This window comes from Mastigoproctus giganteus, chromosome 10 (assembly GCF_048544385.1).
Source record: "Mastigoproctus giganteus isolate SK-2022 chromosome 10, ASM4854438v1, whole genome shotgun sequence".
Lineage (NCBI taxonomy): Eukaryota > Metazoa > Arthropoda > Arachnida > Uropygi > Thelyphonidae > Mastigoproctus > Mastigoproctus giganteus.
In genome coordinates this window covers 48,866,014-48,889,040 of record NC_143584.1, presented here as the reverse complement: position 1 = coordinate 48,889,040, position 23,027 = coordinate 48,866,014, and the positions used below count along the sequence as shown (strand labels likewise).

Genomic DNA, 23,027 nt, shown 5'->3' with positions numbered 1-23,027 from the left:
GATTCCCAAACATTGCGAACTAAAGAGTGAAGCGCATCCTCAGTACCTACACCAGGAGTGAAACCATATTGATTGTTAGAAACGCCAATATTACTTCTTTGGTAAATAGAAATCCGCATGGCTAAAAGCTTCTCAAACTTTACCATGACTAGGAAGTAATGCAATAGGTCTATATGAAGCAGGTGAACTGGTTGGAGATTTCAGGATAATCTTGAGCAGTGCATCCTGCCAAGGAGACGGAAATACACCATCTCTTAGACAGTTATTAAAAACTTGTAACAATTCGTTCGAATAAAGAATAAAGATTAGAGAAAACTTTTTGATTACCTCTCCCTCCAGTAGGTCCATACCTGGACATTTATTTTTAATGAACTTAACAACGGTGAAAAGTCATCATGGGTAAAAGGTAATTCTTCAATGTCGTTACCATACAACTCATTCAACGCCTGCATATGTTCTAGATTAACACATGGGTTATCAGCCATGTTATCATTAACTACAAGGCGATCTAAGATTGTACTCAGGAATCTTTCCGACTACACGTCTCAGTGGTGCCCTTGCCAATAGAATATAACATCAGTAGCTGTTCTGAATTTGCCAGTACAAATTTTATAAAACCAATCCCCAAGGGTCATTATTTCCTGCTGTTTTCACCAACATTTTCCAGCAGTCATATTTCTGTTTAGCGATAGCATGGACATACTTATTACGAAGACTTTGATAGTTTTTCTTTAATCGAATAACTTCCAAGGCACTTTCCCTACGTTTGCTCTTCTGAAATTGCTTCCTAGCCTTATTAACCTGCTTTTTTTCTCTCAATAGAGAGAGCTGAGGTGTCCACCACATAAATGGTCTATATTTTATCTGATTCCGTTTCATAGCAGCTACACACGCATCATAGATAAGTTTTTACAAAAACCCCACAGAGTTCTCACCTGTCATGTTAGATAACTCAGAGATCGCAATCATGGTCCGCTGAAGACTTCTCTCAAATCCCAGTTTGCATGCTTAACAGAAAAGCGCCGTAATTGAGTCAAGCCAACACTGTTTTCCCTATGTGTATTGATGTGAAATTCTCTGAGAAGTGCAGATAAGCTTCCAGGAAAACTCATAGGGATATTTCAATGACATACAGAAACTTTACCAGCAGGGATAAGGTGTTGTCCTTTTGTACAAGGCCATGGTTAGACCATATGTTTAGTACTGTGCACGGGTCTGGAATATTGTATGTAGATCTGCTGGAATGGATACAGAAGGGAAAACAGATTGGTGAAGAAGACAAAAGGGCGCTCTTAACCTAGAAAGGCTTCAGTTCTGAAAATTGCAGCGTCTAGAGACTAGGTGCCTGCGGGTTGATATAGTTGAGGTGTTTAAAGCTTTGAATAAGCTGAACGTTAATGGTATGCATTCTTTCTCTTGCTGGAACTACACACGAGGGGATATTCAAATTGAGGAAAGATTGTTGTATGATAGATGTGCAGAATTTTGCCTTCCGCCAGCACGTAGTTGATTGTTGGAACAGGCTTCCATCTGTTTTTGTGGAATTGGATAGCATGGATGGATGGTGTGTAGGTGTGTTTTTTTTTTTTTTTTTTTTGCCAACGCTATATAAGCTTGCTTTCTTGGATCACTACTACTAATAGTAACGTCCCACGACTTAAGAACACGTCCATTATTTTTAATGCAATGAGTATCGTACGAATTGTTGTATTTTATACTAATATATCATGCTTTGAGTGTGCGAGTGTAATTTTGTTAGTCTTTTCATCCTAATAACAGGATTCTGTTCCTATTAGATGAAAATCTAATACGTAATAAGACTGCACAAAATCAGACATTGAGTTAATGTTTAGTAATGCTAAGAACAGCATTACTAAACGTTATGGAGATGAAGTAAGAATTCTAAGAAACTGATTAGCAGAGAAATATCAATCATACGAGCATGTACAAGAAAAGAGATACAAATATACAGCAATCTTGAAGATCACAGAATTAAGCATGGATATCCTCTTTCACCATTAACAGATATCTGAATACGCTTCTTGAAAATACTGTTGAGCGATCAGACAATAACCAAAACGATTAATGTAGGGTGTAGTCGGCAAAATTACCCACGGGCGGCGTGATATTGTATCCTACGACGATGAGCTCAAAGTACTCACTAGCATTGAATCCAACTACCAGCCAGACAGGAATTGGAACATTTCGCTACTCTTGTCGAATTAAATTATCATAAGCATGTCGTTTTGAGTAACTTTAACGCTCCCCTCCATACGTGACTAAATTCTAGATACCCAACAATTATTTACATTTATATCGTATTCATTACTTTTCGTTTAATAACAACGATGTTCACTAAGCCAAAAACACTACAAAATTGCTCATCACTGGCTTGTATAATATTTCAGCTTTTCCTGAGATTTAAAACGCGCATATTTTCTATTAAAGTAGATCGCTTTGATTAAGATGTAAATTATATTTCTGTGACGATGAACGTATAGTCTTCAAGTTGTATAGACTCCCATAATATCATCCATGTTCTAGTTCTACACTATCAGTTAAAATAATAAAAAATTAAGATTAAAATCAGAACTGGACCCCTTTTCCATAGTGAAACCGAAACACACCGATGTCCCTCTAAGATTGAAAATACTCGCGTTCAGAAGGAAATTATGAAGAAGAAAAAAAAAACTGTTAGGCCCTCATTCCCTGGTCAATATTTAAGCTATAAGTTGTAATACAATCTGATTAAAAATAATAAATACAATTTTAACGACATTTAAGTTCAAAGTGTTTTTGGCGCGTTAGCACATGTGTAATGCACGTATTGTCTTATGTCGCAATGTCTGCATGGATTTTCATGAAATTATATTTTCGCTTCTCAAAAAAAAAAAAAATAAATAAATAAAAAATTGTCGCACCAGCCCAAATTTTATTAAAATAGAAATCACTATCTTTTTCCATACATACCGCAGACTACCTATATACCATATATTTTAGCTGAAGCACTGGTTTAGTTACTATATACTGGTATTTGTTGCCGTGTTCTAGTTGGAGGAATGAATAGGCAATGTGGCGGTTGCGCAAAATGGGAAATTCTCTCCTATTTCAAAAGCGCATTGTTTTAATGATCGTTGTAACGATTTGTTCAACTCCTCTGCCACTTCGTCTGGGTTGTCTATCAATCTATTTCCAGCTTGTAAAGAGCCCTATCTGATTCTTTTCTTTCTTGAGTTTCCAAATAATATTCAGTGTCATTATTTTTTTTGCTAGTGATTTTTTTTACTCTGATTTGCTACCTTATCCCATCAGCGGTTTTGCTACAAATATACTTATAATTATCATTTGAATTCGTGTTTCGCAGTAATCTATCCCACGCTTTCGTTTTTTTCTCAATTAAATCCTTCAAGCCCTCGTGTCATCCAATTTAGCCATTCCTTTTGAAATCGGAGACCCACCCTTTCCTTCGACGAAAAAAAAAATTTGACACTACCCATTTTTATAACATTGTGGTCACTACCTACAACCGATTTCTATAATGTCATATCCCTTGCCTAGAAACCAAATCAAGGAAAGTTGAGCCCGTTATAATTCTCTCAGATATTGAAAATGTTCTTGTTTATACTCCTGTACGACCTTTAGATCAGAAAAGTTTGCAATTTTGCCAATGAATATAATTGCTAACTGTATTCACGAGTCACAGTCCGCTCAAATGCGTGTGTATTACTGCACTCTCGAGCTGACCACTCTGCTGCCAGGCCTAATTTATGCATTTGGGTCAAAGACCTAACCCAACTTGGTGTATTGCTGACCCACTATTTCCAGTCTGTAATAGAAGTTAGCCTTCTTAACGAGGTAATCTTGCTTGCCCATTCAAGTTTCATAAAGATTTTTATCATATTCTTTGGAGACATTTGGCCTCTAACATAACCCGCTATCATTATTTCTTTACCACCAGTTACGTCACACACTCAACTTCCATCTGGGTTTGATCACATTCTGAAATTCCGTTTTGAAGTATTCTTGGAATCTAGGATAGTGACTATAGAAGTACACATCGTAAAGTTTTAGAAATGTTTCTTAAATGTCTGCTAAATACCGTTAGGCTGTATTGTTCTCAAAACTGTTAACTCCTCCCATTCTTATTGTCAGCTGAAAAAAAATTAAGTAAAATAGGCAACTCTTCGGCAAATGTTTGTAGCAACACTAATCATAGAAAGCATCGAGAACCCAGTTCCTCCGCTAAATTCGGGATCGCCAACTCTTTCATGCATTGTTCGGATTTTTATTTAATATTAAGATATGTCAGCAAGAATGTCGATTCTTGGAAAAGTATCATATTGCTATTACCACGTTTTAACCACTAATCTCCTAACAGCCTTTTATAGCTAGTTTTACTGCTCAGTAAATTCAATAGCATATTAAAATCATTTTGATAAGTGTTTTGAAAATCTTTTTAAAAGCCACACTGAATTATACTCAAGAGTTCCTACCTCTTTAATTCACGGTAAGAGCATCAATATTCGGCAGAGTATATCACGTTCCATTTGAACGTGCATGAATGGCAGGCCCCCAGTTGTCAATCATAATTAGCGAAAACCAACGAGCGTTAGCTACTTCACATGACGAATCGCGTGAGATCCTGGGCAAAGCAATGTATTTTTTTTTTTTTTACCACAGTAGTGAAAAGATCCCTAAGCTTACATAGTCCTCAGAAAACCTCCCTGTACCTATAATATATAATAAGTTCGCCTCCCCGACGCATTGTTATTTTTAATAACAATGCTAACTAGGGTGACGCGGACTACCTTATCTTCTAGCTGAAGCACCCAATATTTCCCGAGAAACTCATTTCGTGAATGAAAAACTGGGGAACTGTTGCCATCCTCCTCTGTTGGTTACCAATCCTAACTGCCAAAAATGGGCAGTTATCCCTTTCATTTCGTAATTTACTTTCATTTTTCTAATAAATTGTCAACTTACTTTTATGACCGTTTTCAATAATTTCGGAGTGAAAAATATTTCTGCATTTAATTGTTTTGAAATATTTTTGACTGACACTATCAAAATAATATTACTACCTACCATAATGAATAAGTAATGAGATGTATCCGGCAGGATGGGGGGGGGGATTTAAATTTTTAAATCCGAACAGCCCTCGATTATCCTTCAGATGAAAGAGAACGCTATGATAACTTTGTTAGCAGTCGGTCTAGTGCAGGGGTCGGCAACCTGCGGCTCGCGAGCCGTATGCTGCTCTTTGAGCATGTAACTGCGGAACTAACTTTTAGCCCACATGAAGCTGTTGTTATTTGGTTTTTAGGAGCATTAGCAACTAAGGCCATATTGCTCCGGGATATGCGGTGGTCATTCCCTGACCTTTCCGCATCCTCCGTATTTGGTGGTGACGGGCTCGAACCCCGGTCTAATCAAGAAGCGTGTGCTACGCACTACTGCTCCTTCCCACCTGGCTACGGAGGCGCCTGCCCACATGAAGCACAATTTGAAATGGTGTTAGAGGACTTAAAAATCAAGGAATGTGGAGTGAAAGACTAAAATGCATTAAAACTGAAATTGAGGATTTGTAAAGGCAACTCTTCCAATTCTACAGAAATTGACGGTGACAGATGAGTTGAAAGAGCAAGACTAAACTGTGTGCGATGCGTGAAGTAGCTTACCGGACACATATATAAATTTGAAAATATTTGCGCTTGAACTTCTCTCACGTTTTGGTTCGACGAATTTCTGCGGGCAAATATTTTTGAACATGAACTATATTAAAGATAAATCAAGAAACCATCTAAACAATGCGAGTCTCTCAGCATGTTTAAAGATGAAAATTACAGTATACTCGCCTGATGTTGAGAGACTCGCTCAAGAAGTTCAGCAGCAAAAGTCACATTAATTTGTACCTAATTGGATGTTTGTTATGTTTTTTCAGTATTCATAAATAATATTTCAAAAATATATTTTTTTAATAAAACACCTTCCGACTATTCCATTTCTTAAAAAAACTCCCCCACCCTTCTCTCCCAGCTTGAGCTGAGATGCGGCTCTTCGGATTTTTTTTTTTTTTTTTAATTAGATCAAAAATGGCTCTTCTCTCAAAAAAGGTTGCCGACCCCTGCTCTAGCGGATCCGAATGCATAATGGAACAGACAGGCCTTTCTTTTGAAACTAACAGCTGTAAGCCAATTCAAAAGCGAAACATTCAATAAAAGATTAAAATAATAACTTTCATATAAAAAATAAGCCCGGTTTTAAAGTAATAAATGAAACGGTAATTAACACTAACACCAACGTACAAAAATGAACTGCTTATCCTGCATCCATTTTCACAAAACCTATTACTACTTTTGAAGCTAGTATTCGTTTTGAATGGTTATCACAGCCCATCACATTTCTGGAAAACAATTTCTTCTGCTCACAGAAACAATTCTGCCTAAGATACAAAGTAAAACATCTTATTTCTGTATCGTGGCTTTCATGTCATTCATTACGGTTAAATTTTAAATGTGTTGAGAGAAAGAAATTGTGGTTGTTCATAAGGAATTAATGACCACTAATTAAACCACACGAATAATTAAATTAATTGCTTTAGGCTTTAAGAATTAGGCCTGATGACAGGATTCAACATCGAACCCAGAAACGTCGTCAGTTACTGTGTGGGAATTTTAAACTTACCTATTTTAAAATCTTCTGCACATTAAATTCACTTAATAACAATTCGTTTAGTTAATTTTTATTCATAAACTGGTGAAATGCGTGTTGAGAAAGTGCACTCTTCATTTTAATTTGAAATTACTGAAAGATAGTAAAAAATCTTTCATGTAAAAATCGCAAAAAACGTTTTGCGATTTTTACATGTAGCATGAAATTAAAATGTGTATGTGCACATTCTTAAGAATTAAAAATGTGCAGGATTTTATTAAAAATGGTAATTGAATAACATAAAGCAAACTCATCTAGCAATAAGCGAAATTTTCTATTCCGATTGTTTTTCAATGAGGATCTCAATAGAGTTGTATTAAAATCATTCTTAATCAATATTGTACAATATTGATTAAGAATGATTTTAATACAACTCTATTGAGATCTTAATCAATATTGATTAAGTATTTTGTATTGCGAGGATTGACTTAAGTTTAAATTTCTATGTTTGGGATATCCCAGTGCATTTACATTATTTTATGCCAGGTCAAACCTGGTCTATTGCGGATTCAGCTTAAGCATGCGCACATTCGTGTGACTGATATGTCACACGATTTACCTATTTGATTAAACTCATCTATTTTCCTAATAAGTAATGCTTTTTAGGGAGACGTCTTAGCACGTAGTTTAAATATTTCTTATTTGCATTCCTGGTTTTAAGAAGAATGCTTTACAATAACAATACTTACTGTATTAGCGACCGCTTGTGATCTACCTTGCTAGTCCACAGTTGTAAAACATCCTTTCAAGACTTGTACAATCCACTGATGGACAGTAGTTTCTTCCACGAATACAGGCCCTGTAATTGTGGAATGGCTATAGCAAGTATAATATGTTGTCTGTTGAGCGTGTTTTGAGATCGATTTATCTCGGAATAAACCTCTCCAAAGAGCTCATGTGGAATCAAACCTCGGACTCTCCACCCCACATTCCAACAACGTTTCGAAATACTGTATAAAAGACCGTTCTTCTCCTAAAAATCAGGTTAAAATTACTCCAATTAGTTATATATTATAAATGTTATAACGCAATCGCACTGCTATTAATTTAAAATTAATATTCCCTCACCAGAGGGTTTTCTAGGGTTGATAAGCCTAAATACTTTGCAATTAGCTCTCAGGTTAAGTTGCGATGAGAATGAAGAAACCAAACAAACCAACCAAGGGACGAATAGCTAGAAGAATGGAGACAGTATATACCCATACCTGGATATCGGGGACAGTGGAATATACCTGAACCTGTTGGCAGGGTGATGGATAGGACCTGGAAAACGGCGTTGAGGGGACAGATAGGCAGCCAGAGGAGTGATGGCTTTAGTGTTGTTGCTCGGATTGTTGGCGAACTTCACTGTGATGGGTTCCGTGGCACCGTCCGGAATAGTGTTGTGAAGATGTTTGATGGCCCTCTCCGCTTCTATGCGTTGATCGAACCTAACGAAGCCAACTCCTTTGGACAGACCTAGAAATATACGAACTGTGTTGTAAATAGCTGCATGTGGAATTTACAGTTATTTTCTCAATAATAGTAACTGTATCAAAACTTAACACTTTCAGGGAAGTAACCACAAATATTAAACTCCTCTTAACTAAAATGCGATTCCTTCAAGAATATAAAAATAAGTCTCCGTCCGAAGATAATCTTAGACACTTGAGCCCCATACTATTGTGTAAACAATTTATCTGCATATTAACAATGATCAAGCGTTTGGTACGAGACGAAAGGCGATTTAAAACAAGTTAAACATGAGAATTTAAAAAAAAAAAAAAAAAAAAAAGTGTGCTTGATTTTCCCTTGGGTCTATTTTTTCAGAATTGGCCCGTCGTCTGTTATAGCGATACTAAATTGTTTTCTTTCTGTCCTTGAAGTCTTTAGGTCAAATAAATTGATGCTTCAGGTAGTTTAATTTTCCACAAAGATTTCCATGCTAGTCTAGTTTTCGGGCCATTCCGGAAAGATATATGCATGGATGAATTTATCCAGAAAGACGGGTTAGTGGTAACTTACTCAATGCTATTTACGTAGTTTTATTCAGTTTCAATTCAAACAGTGCATCAAGAATCGTGGATTTTTTTGTTTGTCGAAACTTACTCCAAGTACAAACTTACTCTATTTGTCAAACTTACACCATTTCGACTAGAACTCATACAGTTTCATACAGCCACGAGGCTACCAACCTGAAACCCGAACAAAACCATGGACCACGTTCGTTTGATTTTTAAACGAAGGCATAAACTGAATATCCTGATATACGAACAGATGCTAAAGGATTTATTAGAGTGTTTATACTCAGATATATAGCCACACTACATGAGACTTCATTTTCACGATAGCGTTCAGTTAACAGGGAGTCTGGTATATATATATATATATATATATATATATATATATATATATATATATATATATATATATATATATATTTTGTAACGCTATATATCTACCAACAAGCCTACCAACAAGATATCTCATCTTTATTCAAGCTTCAGTACGGGAACATGTTATCTGAAGGAAAGAGAAGTTCCCAAGTGTAAAAAATGCATCCGGTTACTTTTTCTTAGAAGTTCGTGGTTCAGTATGCGTAAGCAGGCATAAGGCTTTCAAACATAAGATTAAATGGCGTCCATTCTTTCCTTCATTTCACTTTGGAGACAGTTTATTGCATAATTTGAAGCGAATCCTTTCCGCTGACTTTTTCCATCACTTTTTACTTGACCACTTTTAAGTTTAAGAGATATTGACACCTCCATAATGCTGTTAAATACAAGGATCATAGGTAAAACATATGGAAATTTTCGATGGACTTTCATGTAGACGAAGTTTCAGATTTGGGGGAAGAGGAAGGTAGACAGGTTACCATTTCACTGGTTTAGTCAAAAGATAACCTGTCAAAGAATTTATTCCCGTAGGAGCAAGTGGAGATAGTTGACCTAAGCAAAGTTCTCCTGGCTGTGGATATCACACTGACTTAATGAAGAAATTCGAAGTTTTGCATAAGAACGCAGACTATTTTTTTTCCAGTTATCTTATATATTTTTAATTCAGTATTTTTTGAATAAATTAGAAATATGAAATTATAGATCGACTAGCAGATATGACACTAAATTGACAACCTACATTTAAGACCATAACCTAAACACATCAAAAATAAACAAATCTCATTAAACAAATATCCACAAAAAATGTAAAACATTTCTTCGTTTTACAGACCTATCGAATTTTAAAAATACTCAGTTTTCCGAAATATAATTTCAGTACACTCAGAATGAAACAAATACGGAAAACATTTCTGTGTGTGTACGCGCGCACAGTCCTCTGAGTTCATGTCCATTTCTTCGAAGGAAATTAATAATTTCAGTAATACTGTTGTATATGATAATTCAATTCATATTTTGAAAATATAGAATTGACAAATTATTTTAAATTACTCTATTTTTATTGATAACCTTTTGAAACGTTTGATCTACTGTATGTTAGCATTTAATTTGTTAATTTAAGTGACGTTAATCTAGACTTAACAAAAATTGCAGTGGCATTTCCGAAATCAGTTTATCACTTAAGGCTTAACCACTCTTGGTCAAAGAAAGAAAAATTCATTAGTGTTTTTACTAAATTAAAAAATATATATATCATACGCTATTTTAATTTGATAATTCAAATATCTAATGCCTAAACGGAGTATGTTGTTGTTGTTGTTGTTATTTGGATTTTAGGAGCATTAGCAACTAAGGCCATATTGCTCCGGGATATGCGGTGGTCATTCCCTGACCTTCCCGCATCCCCCCTATTTGGTGGTGACGGGCTCGAACCCCGGTCTAATCAAGAAGCGTGTGCTGCGCACTGCTGCTCCTTCCCACCTGGCTACGGAGGCGCCGCTCGGAGTATGTAAACAATAAGGAAAATTATGGTTGTGATTTTCAGCACCAGTGACGATGGCATGCCGCTAAGGATATTTTGAATATTTTCATATTACAGGCTAATTTACTGACAGGGTACAATACAGTGGCGAGTGGAGATAATTCTGAGAAACTGCTTTTTTTGAGGGAGGAAAGAGAAAGTATTCAATAGTAGATACAGTATGTAAGACTAATATTCGGTATTTGGTAAGAAATTTCTGATGATTTCCTCCTATTTCAAGAGAAACGCACAGCTAATATTTAGCTACAGAATAGATACTCTATATTAGAGAACTACACAATCACATCATCACAGATTTACTTTAAACTTCGTGAGGTACGGTATTTCTTAAATGAAGAAAAATGACCCAGCAGTAAGAAACCCCACTTCTTAGGGGGAGAAGCAGGTTTATTTTTCTCTTTGACACTACTTTTACCTATTGCCAACTGTTTCACATGCTCTAGGACAGTGGTTCTCAACCATTTTTGCCCCATGCACCCTTTTCACCATATGTCAGAATGTCATTTCCCCCCTTTCCAAGATTATCTGACTTAAAAGGGTTCCAAAATCTGTGCATAAAAAACAAGAAAAAGTCAAATAACTATAAATGGAATATTTCCACAGATAAAAAAAGTGAAATATTTTAATTTAATGTGGCATCCAATAAAGTGTGATGTCCTGTAGATTATGTACAATCTGCAGAATCGTAGTTTGTAGAAAGATCAATATTACAACAGTTTCAGTCTGTCAATCTGTAATCCCAATTCCCCCCTCCTGGTTGAGACCCCCTGGTCTAGGAGTTAACTTTTAACTGTTAAAGCGAAAGACCAACAGTTCAAAAGGTGGAAGCGGTAGTACAAGTTTTTAAACTACAGTACTTATATTTTCCTTTTAACTTTGTTTCAATATTTTGTTTCCTTCTCATAACATTTCTGAAATATTTTGTTGTAAAAATGTTGCAATAGTTTTGCAGAGGCTGTATCATTGCGCACTATATAGTAGTCACCTGCGTGTATTCAGTTTCGTATGCATATTTTATTTCGCGTGGCATTAACAACTCACATAAACCAGATACCTGTTGCAAGGTCTTTCATCTAGTATTCTTAAACTTTATTTTAATAAATTTAAAAAATAAATGCCATGTGTTAATGCTGTATATTGAAAATGTTATGTACCAAGTGTTCACTTTAATTGTATACTATGCTTCGACTTAAAATGGCATTACATTTAATGTAAATAAATATGCACTTTGTCATTAAAAGTAATTAAAATAGTTCACTATTGTTTTGTTTTTGCAGCAATTTAATATTTAACTAATATAAAGGTACGAAAATAAAAACGTAGAATATCAAACAAAAATTATATTTAGCACTGTGATCGAACATGGAGCGTGATCTTTGGACTATTGGGCTTTTACATTAACTTCTAAACTATTGGGATTGTTAATTAACATGAACTTCATCAAGCAGTGATAATGAGCAGTGTTTCATTCTTCACATTACAGGGATACCTAAATACAATGTGTGAAAACAATCTATAAATAAGTAGAGTAAACTACCATAAAAATCGTTTAAAATACAAAAACTAACATTAAACAAATGAGCATAACAATTTAAAAGATAAATTGATATAAAAATGAATTAAATTAACATAAGTAAAAAAATATATATATCATTTTTCTGAATATGGGGTCTTCCTGACTAGCCATTTAACCACTTCATCCTCAAAAAGTTAAGTAAATCAGCACCTACAAACCCTATAGTCATTCCATTTAGACCGCTTTTGGCATTACGCGATTACGACCAGTAACTGTAAACTAAGCATACAAATGAGTGTCCAGTAGTCTGTATTCGATCTTAGTTATGCAAGTAGTGTATACAATTTAATTTGGTTCACAGACGTTCAAAGTTAAGCGGCTATGCAGAAATGACTGTTAGGCATCAGTATTCTGTGCTTGACTTACATGTTATTCTCTAGTCATATGGATTGAGGTTTAAATAAAATCGTTTTCCAGAAGAAAATCATTGAAACTTTGGGTCTCTGGCTAAGTTATATAGGTTAGTCTCCCGATCCGGACGGGAATCAAACCATGGGTTTTTCAACACGACTAGAAAAGCAGTGGTCATATTCATTGTGCTTTAGTAAGAGCCTTTGAATCGAATAAAGCACTTTATAAATAGATGATTCAATATTTCTGTCTAACCTGTGCAAAGCGCAATTTTTTCCCCTCAGATTCTAAAAAGAATCTTCTCAGAATCTCTCCCTAAAGAATTTTCTCGGATCCTAAAAAGGGGTTCTCTTACCAAGAAATGTTTAAGTTCTGCAAATTGCATCATCTGGGGACTAGGTACCTGTGAGGTGATCTGACTGAGGTGTATAAGGCTTTGAATGGTCTGAGCAAGCTCAATGCTATTGGGATTCTTCCTCTTGCTCATATTATGCACTTGAGGGGGGCACAGATTCTAATTGAGGAAAGACAGTTGCAGAATAGATGTGCGGAAATTTGTCTTTAGTTGATTGCTGGAACAAACTTCCATCTGTTGTTGTGGAAGTTGGCAGCTTAGATTCAAGAAAGAACTGGACAAACATTTGGAGCAAATGGATGAAATGGGAAGTTTTTTTTTTTTTTTTGGCTGATGCTGTATAAACTTGCTTTCTTGCATCATATGCCGCTAATAATGCTAAAGAATCCAAGCTCTCAAATGAGCAGTTGCCTTGCTAAAAGCAAAGTCCTGAGATACAAAATAATCATTAATTTCAACTATTTAAACAGGATTTAATGTTAGTAACGTTCATTAACATTTGCGCGAGAATAAGAATCCATTTCATTGCTGAATTTAAAATCATTGCAAACTGAGCCAATCTCAAATACTAGTATGATAACCGTGTAATCTGCAGAGAAAGTTTTATTTTCTTATACTCTTGAGAGCTGCATTGGGCAGCTAATTTTCTACTTAAAAAAAAAAAATCTACTCAACTCAATTTTCTACTCAACATCCAGGTATATATGATCAGTTCTCATCGGACTCCAAAGTCTTCAATACAGGGTCTCCCAAACTTTTCGCACTAAATTTTATGTCAAGAAAATCTAAAAATATTGGAATAGAAATTTATAAGTTCAACGTCAAAAAAAAAAGCTTAATTTTGGAAGTTCGAAAGAGGAAGCAGTGAATATTACGAGCTTAAAAATCTCTCTAGCTGTTTCCAGAGCCGGCTCTGGCAACTGGGGCGCCATGGTCCAAACAGCGCTATTTTTTCTGTTTCACTGTGCTCAGTGAAACAGAAAAAATAACAAATGGTACGGGGTACTTAAAATAAAATTTACCAGAAGTCGCCATGACTGCAGGAATAGAAGCTATAATTATCGCAAATGAAAAATAACTTAGAAATAGGATGAATGCCATGCCAATTGTTGCCCAGAATAAACATTTGCAAACTCTTGAAGTTCAAAGATTTTCATGCTAGTCTGGTTTTTTTGCCCATTCTTTTATGACAACCACCTGCACTATTAAGATGATCAGGTCCGATGCGCAAGTCGCCTCAATGCTATTTTATTTATTTATTTTGTTTTCGCTGATGTAGCAAAAGTCTCAGGCTTTATTACTCCAGTTGCTTAAGGTAACAGGGTAGTCTTAACTCAGCATTAGACATTTGGTGCAATGATGATCCAGGATTTTGGAACATCAACGCAAAATTAAATTAATAAAATAAGTTTAATGTTTTGTAATGACTTGTGCTTAAGTAGCACCCAGTTCTTTGATTATATTGTAAAATAATAAATTAATAAAATAAAAAGGGAAAAAAGTTTCATTTATGGCGATTTTCATTAAAATTTAACTCGTGAAATTTAATATTTTCCCTCTAGTTAGACTTTCATTTTAATAATTATTATTAAACGCATATTTATACAGGAATATTTTATTTTAACAAGAAATGCAAAAGTTCTTACCTTTAAATAGTCATAAAAATGGCTACATGTAAGTTTTAAGACTACAGAGCAAGTACAAAGTTTTTCAGTAAACTGCTTAATCTTTTTTGGGGGAGAGGAGAGGAGTTACTATAGTAATTTACAATAAATGTTTTCTCATGCAATAATCAACTACTCATCTCCTACCATTATTCAAGTCTCCTCGGAGGGTAAACAAGAGTTCCGTCAACGTCATATTTAAACACTGGAGAAATTTAAATTTACAATTGACTATTATCTTGAAAACAGAACGTTTGCTCTACTGAATATAACGTAACCGTGTCCATAAACAAATAAGATTAGAGCGCTAAGGTACTTAAAAGTAGCTCCGAACTTTCTTCAGTTGCTTGGTTTCACCTTTTGAGATCCTTTATGCACGGTAATGTGGAACTATCACGTTGTCAGCGATAACCCTGAGTGGGTGCCTGCTTCCCCATCAATGCAGGGACAATCCTCTGGATATTTTGCAGAATGCATTACAAATAAATAGCAATATGCACCGAGTGTCCTCATAATTATGAGTACCCTTCTATTAATAATTATGTCCCCTTAAGCCCTTAGAACAGCCTGAATTTGTGGTGGTTTGGACTCAGATGCTAAACGAATTCCATAGATACTGCTCCATGTTGGCTCAATTGCTTCCCGTAATTATTGAAAATTTGATCGTTGCAGATTTATACTCAGAAGATCTCTCTCCACCTCATCTCATTTGTTGGGCACAAGTGAGATGAGGTGGAACGAGACATGGCGAATGGAGAGACTACTGCGGTAGTCTGAAATCATTCATGTTCCTGGAACCAATTCTGTACAATTGAAGCCTTGTGACACAGCACATTATCTTGTTGGAAGAATTCTCACAGATGATACATTTCAGCCATGAAGGGATGTTTGTTTTTTTTGTTTATTGTTGGCGTATCGGCTTCTGTGGTCATAATGCACCTCCCAAAGTTTTTGCATTTTACTGTGATCCAAGCCCGAGGCGGGATTCGAACCCGCGACCTTTGGATTGCCAGGCAGGCACTTTACCCACCTGGCTAGCCCGGTCGGCATGAAGGGAAGTGATTGGTCGGAAAAATTTTCTAGTGGATTAGCGGCTTTGTGGGAAACACTGGCACCGCCCGACAGAAAAACAAACAAACAGTGGCTCAAAAATTGGATGCTAGAGATTATCAAAAGATAATCGTCCAAATGTAAATACCAGTGGATCAACACTTGGGTGCCACGAATTATCAAGTCGTGCCTGACGTATGCGCTGAAGAAAGGAATTCTCAGAAAAATTTTGGGCGTCCGGTCACATACCCGGTTGGGCGAGCGGCAGATGGCCTGAATGAGTCATCTGAGCGGGGAAGCGCATCAATGAATTCGCTACCATTTGGCAAGACCAATCGACTCATTCTGAGAAGCCCTCGTGGGTAGCACACAGTTGGTAGGATCGCCGTCCTCCCCACACAGAGTGGAAAAGCCCCGAGTTAGTCCCGTCGATGACGGGAGGAGTTTATGGGCCTTTTACACAAAGTGGCTGTCCTCGCATGAAGGTAGTATGGGTTTTTTTTTTTTGGTTTTTTTTGGGGAAACTCGGGTTTTTCGTCCAGCAAAGAGAAAATCGGCACACGCAATTTACAGACAATATACACGGAGTAATATGGCCTTAGTCGCCGATTACTCCTAAAACTCTACTACAGCAACAACATTCTGAGAAAGGAAGACAACTGTTTGCTTTCTTGCCCTCCGTTCTTACTGTTGGCCTGATGCTTTTGCCTTGGCTACAATTTGCATTGTCTGCCTGTTGCCTTCTGACCGGATAGCTTGAGGTTCAGGCCGTTCCAATTGGATTAAGTGTCTTTAAACCTTTGCTTTTGTGGAGAGCCGGAGACAGCCTTATTTACAACATCATTTCTCTATTGTCCGAATTATGTGGACATTCCAGCTTGGCTGGAGCGAGGGATGTTCACTCTTTATGAAGACTTTGTGAACACATGGACACAGTATTTGAAAATTTGTCAATTTATCAGAAGTATTTTCACATGGAGAGCTAAGGCTAGATAGCAGTGATTAACCCTTCTCGTGGTCGGGACGGTAACTTGTGATGAGGGGGTGTGATGGCTCTTCCCAGCTACGAGACTAAATGGTCGCTCTCCCATTACAATCTCTTGTATTTTATTTTCGTTTCTTTTATGTTTCAGCTAACACCATTGAGATCTCTGTGTTTTATGTTTTGCTAATTGTTAACCAGTGACTTTTGATTATGTTGATAAAACACAAATGAGAATTATTCACATATGGCCTGGAGCCCAGGTGGCGAATAAGAGGCAAGCTCGCCCGAATGTAAATATTAGTGGATAAATATTTGGTTGCCACAGATTATCAAAGGAGTCCAATGTGCACAATGAAAACTCCTTACACCATTAACACAGTCCACACCAGCCAATATTGTTAACACCGGGTAGGGTGGATCCGTGGACTCATGCTGTTTTCAGACCAGGAAACACTTTGAAATCCTCCGCTGTTGGCCTGAATTCATGGTTTTTTTTTACAAGAATGTGACCCTGTTTATTGGTCGGCTTCTATACCCCACCGTGACAAGTTACGACGAGCGTTCGCTCTGGTGCCGTTTTCTTGTGCTGGTTTATTATTCGATTAACAGTGGCCTTTCTGCTACCCTGCACAGGTCTTTCCAGCCTCAGCCTCTTTCTCCACACACACACAATTCCTGACCACAGGATCGCTGTTAGCTGGATGTCATTTGGTTACTTGACCAATCTCCATACACCCGACGCTCTGCTTTAGAGCCCCCCCCCCCCGGAAAGCAGTAAGCTAGTGGGGGTGGGGGGGTGATTATTACATTCAGAGGTTAAGGCAAGGTCATGTGTCTGGGGTTACATGGAGTCACGTGTACTTAACCTGAAAGGAACAGTTTTTACAGAATTCTTTAATTACATACCTGAAAATTGTAGAATACCGTAGTATCCCAAACTAAGCAAGATAATATTTGATCATAAGTGCTGGATAAAACGTGAAGTATAGGTACAAGCAGGTATTTCCTTAGTTGAGGCAGTCCGTATTTTTCTTCTTGTGGGGTCCCTGAGAGTCATAACGGTAGATTTATGTATGTATCCATTAGTTTCTGGCATCTGTAAGTGTGATGCTGGCAGACTTTATCGCGGTCAATGGTTTACTGTTTATCAAATCAACCGTGTTTCCTGGGAACATGCGTCTCAGGCCTTTGAGGTTGCTGAAACTGATACTCAGCGGGAGCCTTGTGTCCACTTGACTTCTTCTGGCAATTCGGGGTTTTTATTAGGTCATTGATATCACGGACGTCAAGTGGTCCTGTAATTAGTCTGGCCAGTGAAAGGTCAGCTGCCACAATTCGTTGTTTCCATAGTGTGACTTCGAGTTTATGTAGAGTTGGGACCTAGAAATAGTGTACTGGTTGCCAGTCCACTAGTTGAGCCACTTCAGGAGCCAGTATTCTAGGCTGAGGAACTTGTTGAAGTGTGTTGTATGGGCCGATGTCCAAATAGTTGCTGCATAAAGAGGAATGGGGTAGAGACGTCGAAGGACGTATTTCTTGACCAATTCCGCATCATATATCCCCATTAGTTCCTGGCGGATTGCCCACATATCAGAATACATTTTTGTTTTCGTGATCAGGAGATGTGCCTGCAATGTCAGACCCTCATCCCATATAACCCCAGATCCTTGTGTGTTTTAACTTTTTTAATAGATAATCCATTGATGGTAACGTTATTATTTTGCGACTTATTCCAGATGAATGACATTTGAGCTGTCTTTGCTTGGTTAATCTGTAAACCAATCGTAGCTATAAATTGTTCAAGTTGATGGATTTTTTTTTTTATTTGCCTGCAGAGTAGTGGCAAGAACCTGCTTTTGGTTAGTGGATGTAATGTTAAATTTCAGGTCATCAGCATATGACTGGAAATCAGTTTGGGATGCCAGGAAGAGCTCTAGAACTGCGGCAAATAGGGTTGATGATAGGACTCCCCCTTGTGGGATACCCCTATTAGTAGAGCACGTTGTCCGGAAGCAACGATGTGAGATGAGATGTTTATGCTCCAGGATTAATTTAATTATGCTGAGAATATTTCCTGTAACGTTGAAATAATGCTGGAGAATGGTGACTAGAGATATTATATCTATTTTATCATAAGCCGCTTTAATATAAAAAAATATATATAACTTCTAGCTGTATCCTGTCATTGAGGGCTTTTTGGATTCTGATAAGGGTGTCCATGAGGTTACTATTTGTAGATCTCCCCTTAATCACAGTATGGAGGTACGAGAACCGATGACTGAAACAGTCTACAATGGGCTGAATTGCTTTTTTAAATATCTTAAGGAACCCACAGCTGGTGGCAATAGGTCTGAAATCTTGTGGCCGCTTGCGGTCTCTGCATTTAGGGACTGGACGGACAAAATACGTGTTCCAGATCTTTGGGATCTTTCCACTTTCAATGATTTTATCGAAGATATGTAACCAGGGGGTCTATAATATATGTACTACAGATTTTTAATAGAAACAGAGGAAATCGGTCAGGACCGACTACAGCTTTCAGAGGTAGTTTTTTGACAATATCCATCAGATAGCTTCAGGTTATGGTTAGGTAAAGTTAAGATTATGGTCTTGTGTAAACCACAACAGGATTACGGTTTCCGTTGATACTTATACCGCCGCCGACTACCATTCCACGTTAAGTCGCTTCAATCTTTCATCTTGCCTATTCTTGCAGTGAATTGGACGCATACAGCTGCATCTCTATTTTGAATTGTAAGAACACGTATTGTTGTTCGCGAAGGAGGGTGCTATTTCATGAAAACAGTAGATGTACTTAATGAAGTTGCAATTCAGGGTATTTCTTACGACGGAAAGTGTTGCTTATTTGTATCAGTATGAGTAGAGATAACTCATGGTGAATTCATGAATTGTCTAAAAACTATGGCTTACTGCTGGTTGGGTATATAAAAATATCTTTTAAGCGGTGTGCTTTCAGACTAAATTTTCTTAAAGTCATTCCGGTAGTTACCTAAAAGGCAAGGTACTTTTATAAACGTAAAGCACAGGTTATTCATTTCATGGCAACACATCTACGGATATTAAGAATACATTAAAAATCCCATCTGCACTGGCTTCGAAACTCGGATTTTGGCCAAGAAAATCCAGGAATTCATCTATCTGGGTGAGCCAGCTGTATTGTGCAACAGGAATCTTCCTCTAGCTTACAAAGTTGGTATATATTCTTCATCAATTTATTTCGATACGCCGGTTTTGCAATTGCAGAAAGTCTCCAAAGCTAGCCACAGGGTGTTTGTTTCTTAATCCATGAAAATATATTAGAAACAACACTATTACGATATTAATATTTAATACAAAATATCAAATAAAGAATACAACACGTTAATATTTTTCTTACTGCTATGATGTGCTGCTCGCAGCAATAAAAAAAAATACCTTGCTTTACCTTTCCAGTGAGTGCAGAAATGTAATACAGATATTTTAGAATTATGGCAATATTTGCTTTATATTAATTCGAAACTAATACTAATAAATTAGCACAATTCTTTTGCTCTGAATGTAACGTTTGGTTGCCTTTCGTGTATTGCATCCTGATCTTCCCAGTGAACATACAACAGTAAATAACCACCATACTAGTGGTTCCTCTGATTCCTTCTCCGAACTAGTGTTTCCTCGATTCTTCCTCTCAATTTCCTTAAGACCTACTGAACTTATTCCCCTTCTTCGTCGCTAACAGATACGATGTTCACCGAAATAGTTTAAATGTGACTGTAAAAATAAAGTTAAGATGGCATTATAACCAAACTCTTAGCATTTATTGAACACACTGTTTCTGGTATGTTGGTACTGTAGGACCTTATTATTTCCTAGAAATATACCGACAGCATCACTGTTCTTTCAAACTGTAGAAATTTCACAGCCTTTTAAGTTCTGCTTCTGAAAAACAAGAAATTAAGTTCTGCTTCTGAAAAACAAGAAATTAAGTTCTGCTTCTGAAAAACAAGAAATTGACTACACAGATACTTGAAATAATCTGTTTTTGTCCATGTTTTTTATAAATCTCTCTCAAAATTACGTGAAGTGAATATAACTTTTGGCTGTTAAATTGCTTGGTATTAGACTGACTGCGGGGCTACTATTGCTTCTGTCCAGTCTTCACTTCCAGCTCTACTATTGCAATTGTAAAAAAGAAACCTGTATAACCGAATTTGAAACAGCAACGTACCAAGGATTCAAGTCTCAAAAGTTGCCAACAGTGTTGTTTATATCTGGCTCCACTGAAAAGGTGGTCCAGATTTGTGTACATTTCGTTCAAGTGAACGGAATGAGCGATGGGAACAAATGCGTACGTTATCACTGTGATGATAACGTAGATTTTTGGAAGAAATCTATGACCAATTTACAAAATGGTTATGAAGTCTAGCCGAGTGGTCAGGAGCGGGAGTGCAGTAGCACACGCTCTTCGAGTAGACCGGGGTTCAAGCCCCTGACTGCTGAATACGGTCGATCTGCCAACCCGCACTGGACCAGCGTGGCAGATTATGGTCTATTTCCCTCAGCATGAATTGTTGAGGAGGCTTCCATCCTGCAGTGGGTTGATAATGGCTGCACTTTATAACTGTTTTTTATGAAGTCCTTTGTCATTTAAAAGTTAATAAAACTCAAACAATAGGCTTTTCGCATAGCAATCAATCAGAATATGCGAATTTTTCTTTAGACAATGAAAATTGTCAGTTCGAAAATTTAACACAAGACAAGCAATTTATTCACTCAAATAAACAAATTAAGTTTTGCGTTCATTCGGTGATTACAGAATGAATGTTTGCTCTTTAGTCTCTTATTCTGCATAGTGAATATAGTGAACTTGAAGATGTACCACTAATTTAAGTAACCAAGTCGAGTGTTCATTTTAAAATGCGGCCTAAAGATAAAGTTTTAATTAACTTTTATTGTAATGATGGTAATAGTGTCGTAGCAACCCCTGGAGCATACGAAAAACGTCTCAGGGCCCCCTTGTTTAAGAACCATATTAAGCATTACAAGGCGCTTAAAAGAAGGCTACCTAATTGTTTAAGCCTAGAGATGCTCATCCGTCAGCATCACAAGAAATGATTCGAAGAATTGATGAGATACAACAACAAACCAGATAAAGTTCGTTGAGATTACTTAATGCTTGCTACATGTCTCGTACGACTGATATTTCCTGGAGTACGGCTCAAACCCCTTAAAGCTAGGATTTTACCTGTTTCCCTATAAAGTCAAACAACTACATAGACTGGGAAAAAAAGCTATCAAATCCTCAGTGATTTCACCCAACGGATGATTTGCATGGTTGCACAGGATTCAGAATAGTTATTTAACATCCCATGGATGGATGGAGCGCACTTTCACCTTGACGGTGCACGTTGAGGAATCGCTCCACCCATTAAAGGTTGCAAGTGGTTGATTTATGGCACACATTATTATTGGTACCTTTCCATTTTCTTCGAAGCCATTACTAATCAAGAGCATTTTGAAACATGCACAATTAACAGCACAACACGAATATCTTAGCCTACTGAGGACCAAACTTATCCCACAGATTAGTTAACGTAGTTTACATGGATGCATAACTTTCAAGTGGGGTTTGTGCTATGCCCCATATTGATAAGCATGTCATGATATATGAAACAGCTCGTAAGAGAAACTTTCATGGAAGAGCAAATTATCAGTCGCCGTTTTCCAAATACATGGCTGCACAATAGGTTTTGGTTGAGTTGGAATACTTGAAACACTCTTTACGGACATTTCCCTTCGACTCTTTCAGATTTTAGAGATGCAAACCGTCAGAAGGTATGAACATTTTATCGGAAAATTTGAAGGCAAATAAGGAGAACGTAATGCCTCGTCCCGATTTCTTGTTAGAAAATAATGGTGGGAAAAAGATTTGATCGTCAAAGTGATCGGTAAAAATGTGTTATTTTCCTAAATTATTCACTGCGCCTCTAGTGATTAAATTTCTAGTTTTGGAAATATTAATTTGTAAAATGAAGTGCACGTACTGCGCCTCTAGTGATTAAATTTCTAGTTTTGGAAATATTAATTTGTAAAATGAAGTGCACGTATTTTAAAAGAAAGTACAGGAAAAGCAAGGAGATGGGAAAATGATCCATCCTAAGTCTAATAAGGAATGGGAAAAGAATTAAATGCAGCAAAAGACTATCTTGCTTCAGACTGCAGCTCTCAGCGTACATATTTATTCAGAGTACTTTTGCAACAAATCAGCGAATCACGTTGCGAAAAACAGGATGAACGTTCTCACGACCTTTGCGTTAGCAAAAACGGTGTTCCTGGGATACAAGTTCTTAGTCCAAAGTTAGCAAATAAAATATCTGAAGAATTCTTTGGAATAATCGGTCAGTCAAATTTATGTCAAAAGTT

At 36.9% G+C, this 23,027-nt stretch overlaps 1 protein-coding gene across 6 annotated transcripts in view; it reads right to left on the bottom strand.

The window, feature by feature from the left end:
* The window catches only part of LOC150079026 (ELAV-like protein 4), a 193,203-nt gene that overhangs the window by 10,567 nt on the left and 159,609 nt on the right, over window positions 1-23,027 (bottom strand). For 4 of the 6 annotated variants that reach the window (XM_090383936.1, XM_090383941.1, XM_090383937.1 and 1 more), the window contains one exon: window positions 7,917-8,169. In XM_090383936.1, the coding sequence (XP_090240062.1) occupies window positions 7,917-8,169 (253 nt within the window). The remainder of the gene's footprint in view (window positions 1-7,916; window positions 8,170-23,027) is intronic. The other 2 variants (XM_090383938.1, XM_090383939.1) reach the window with 2 other exon arrangements.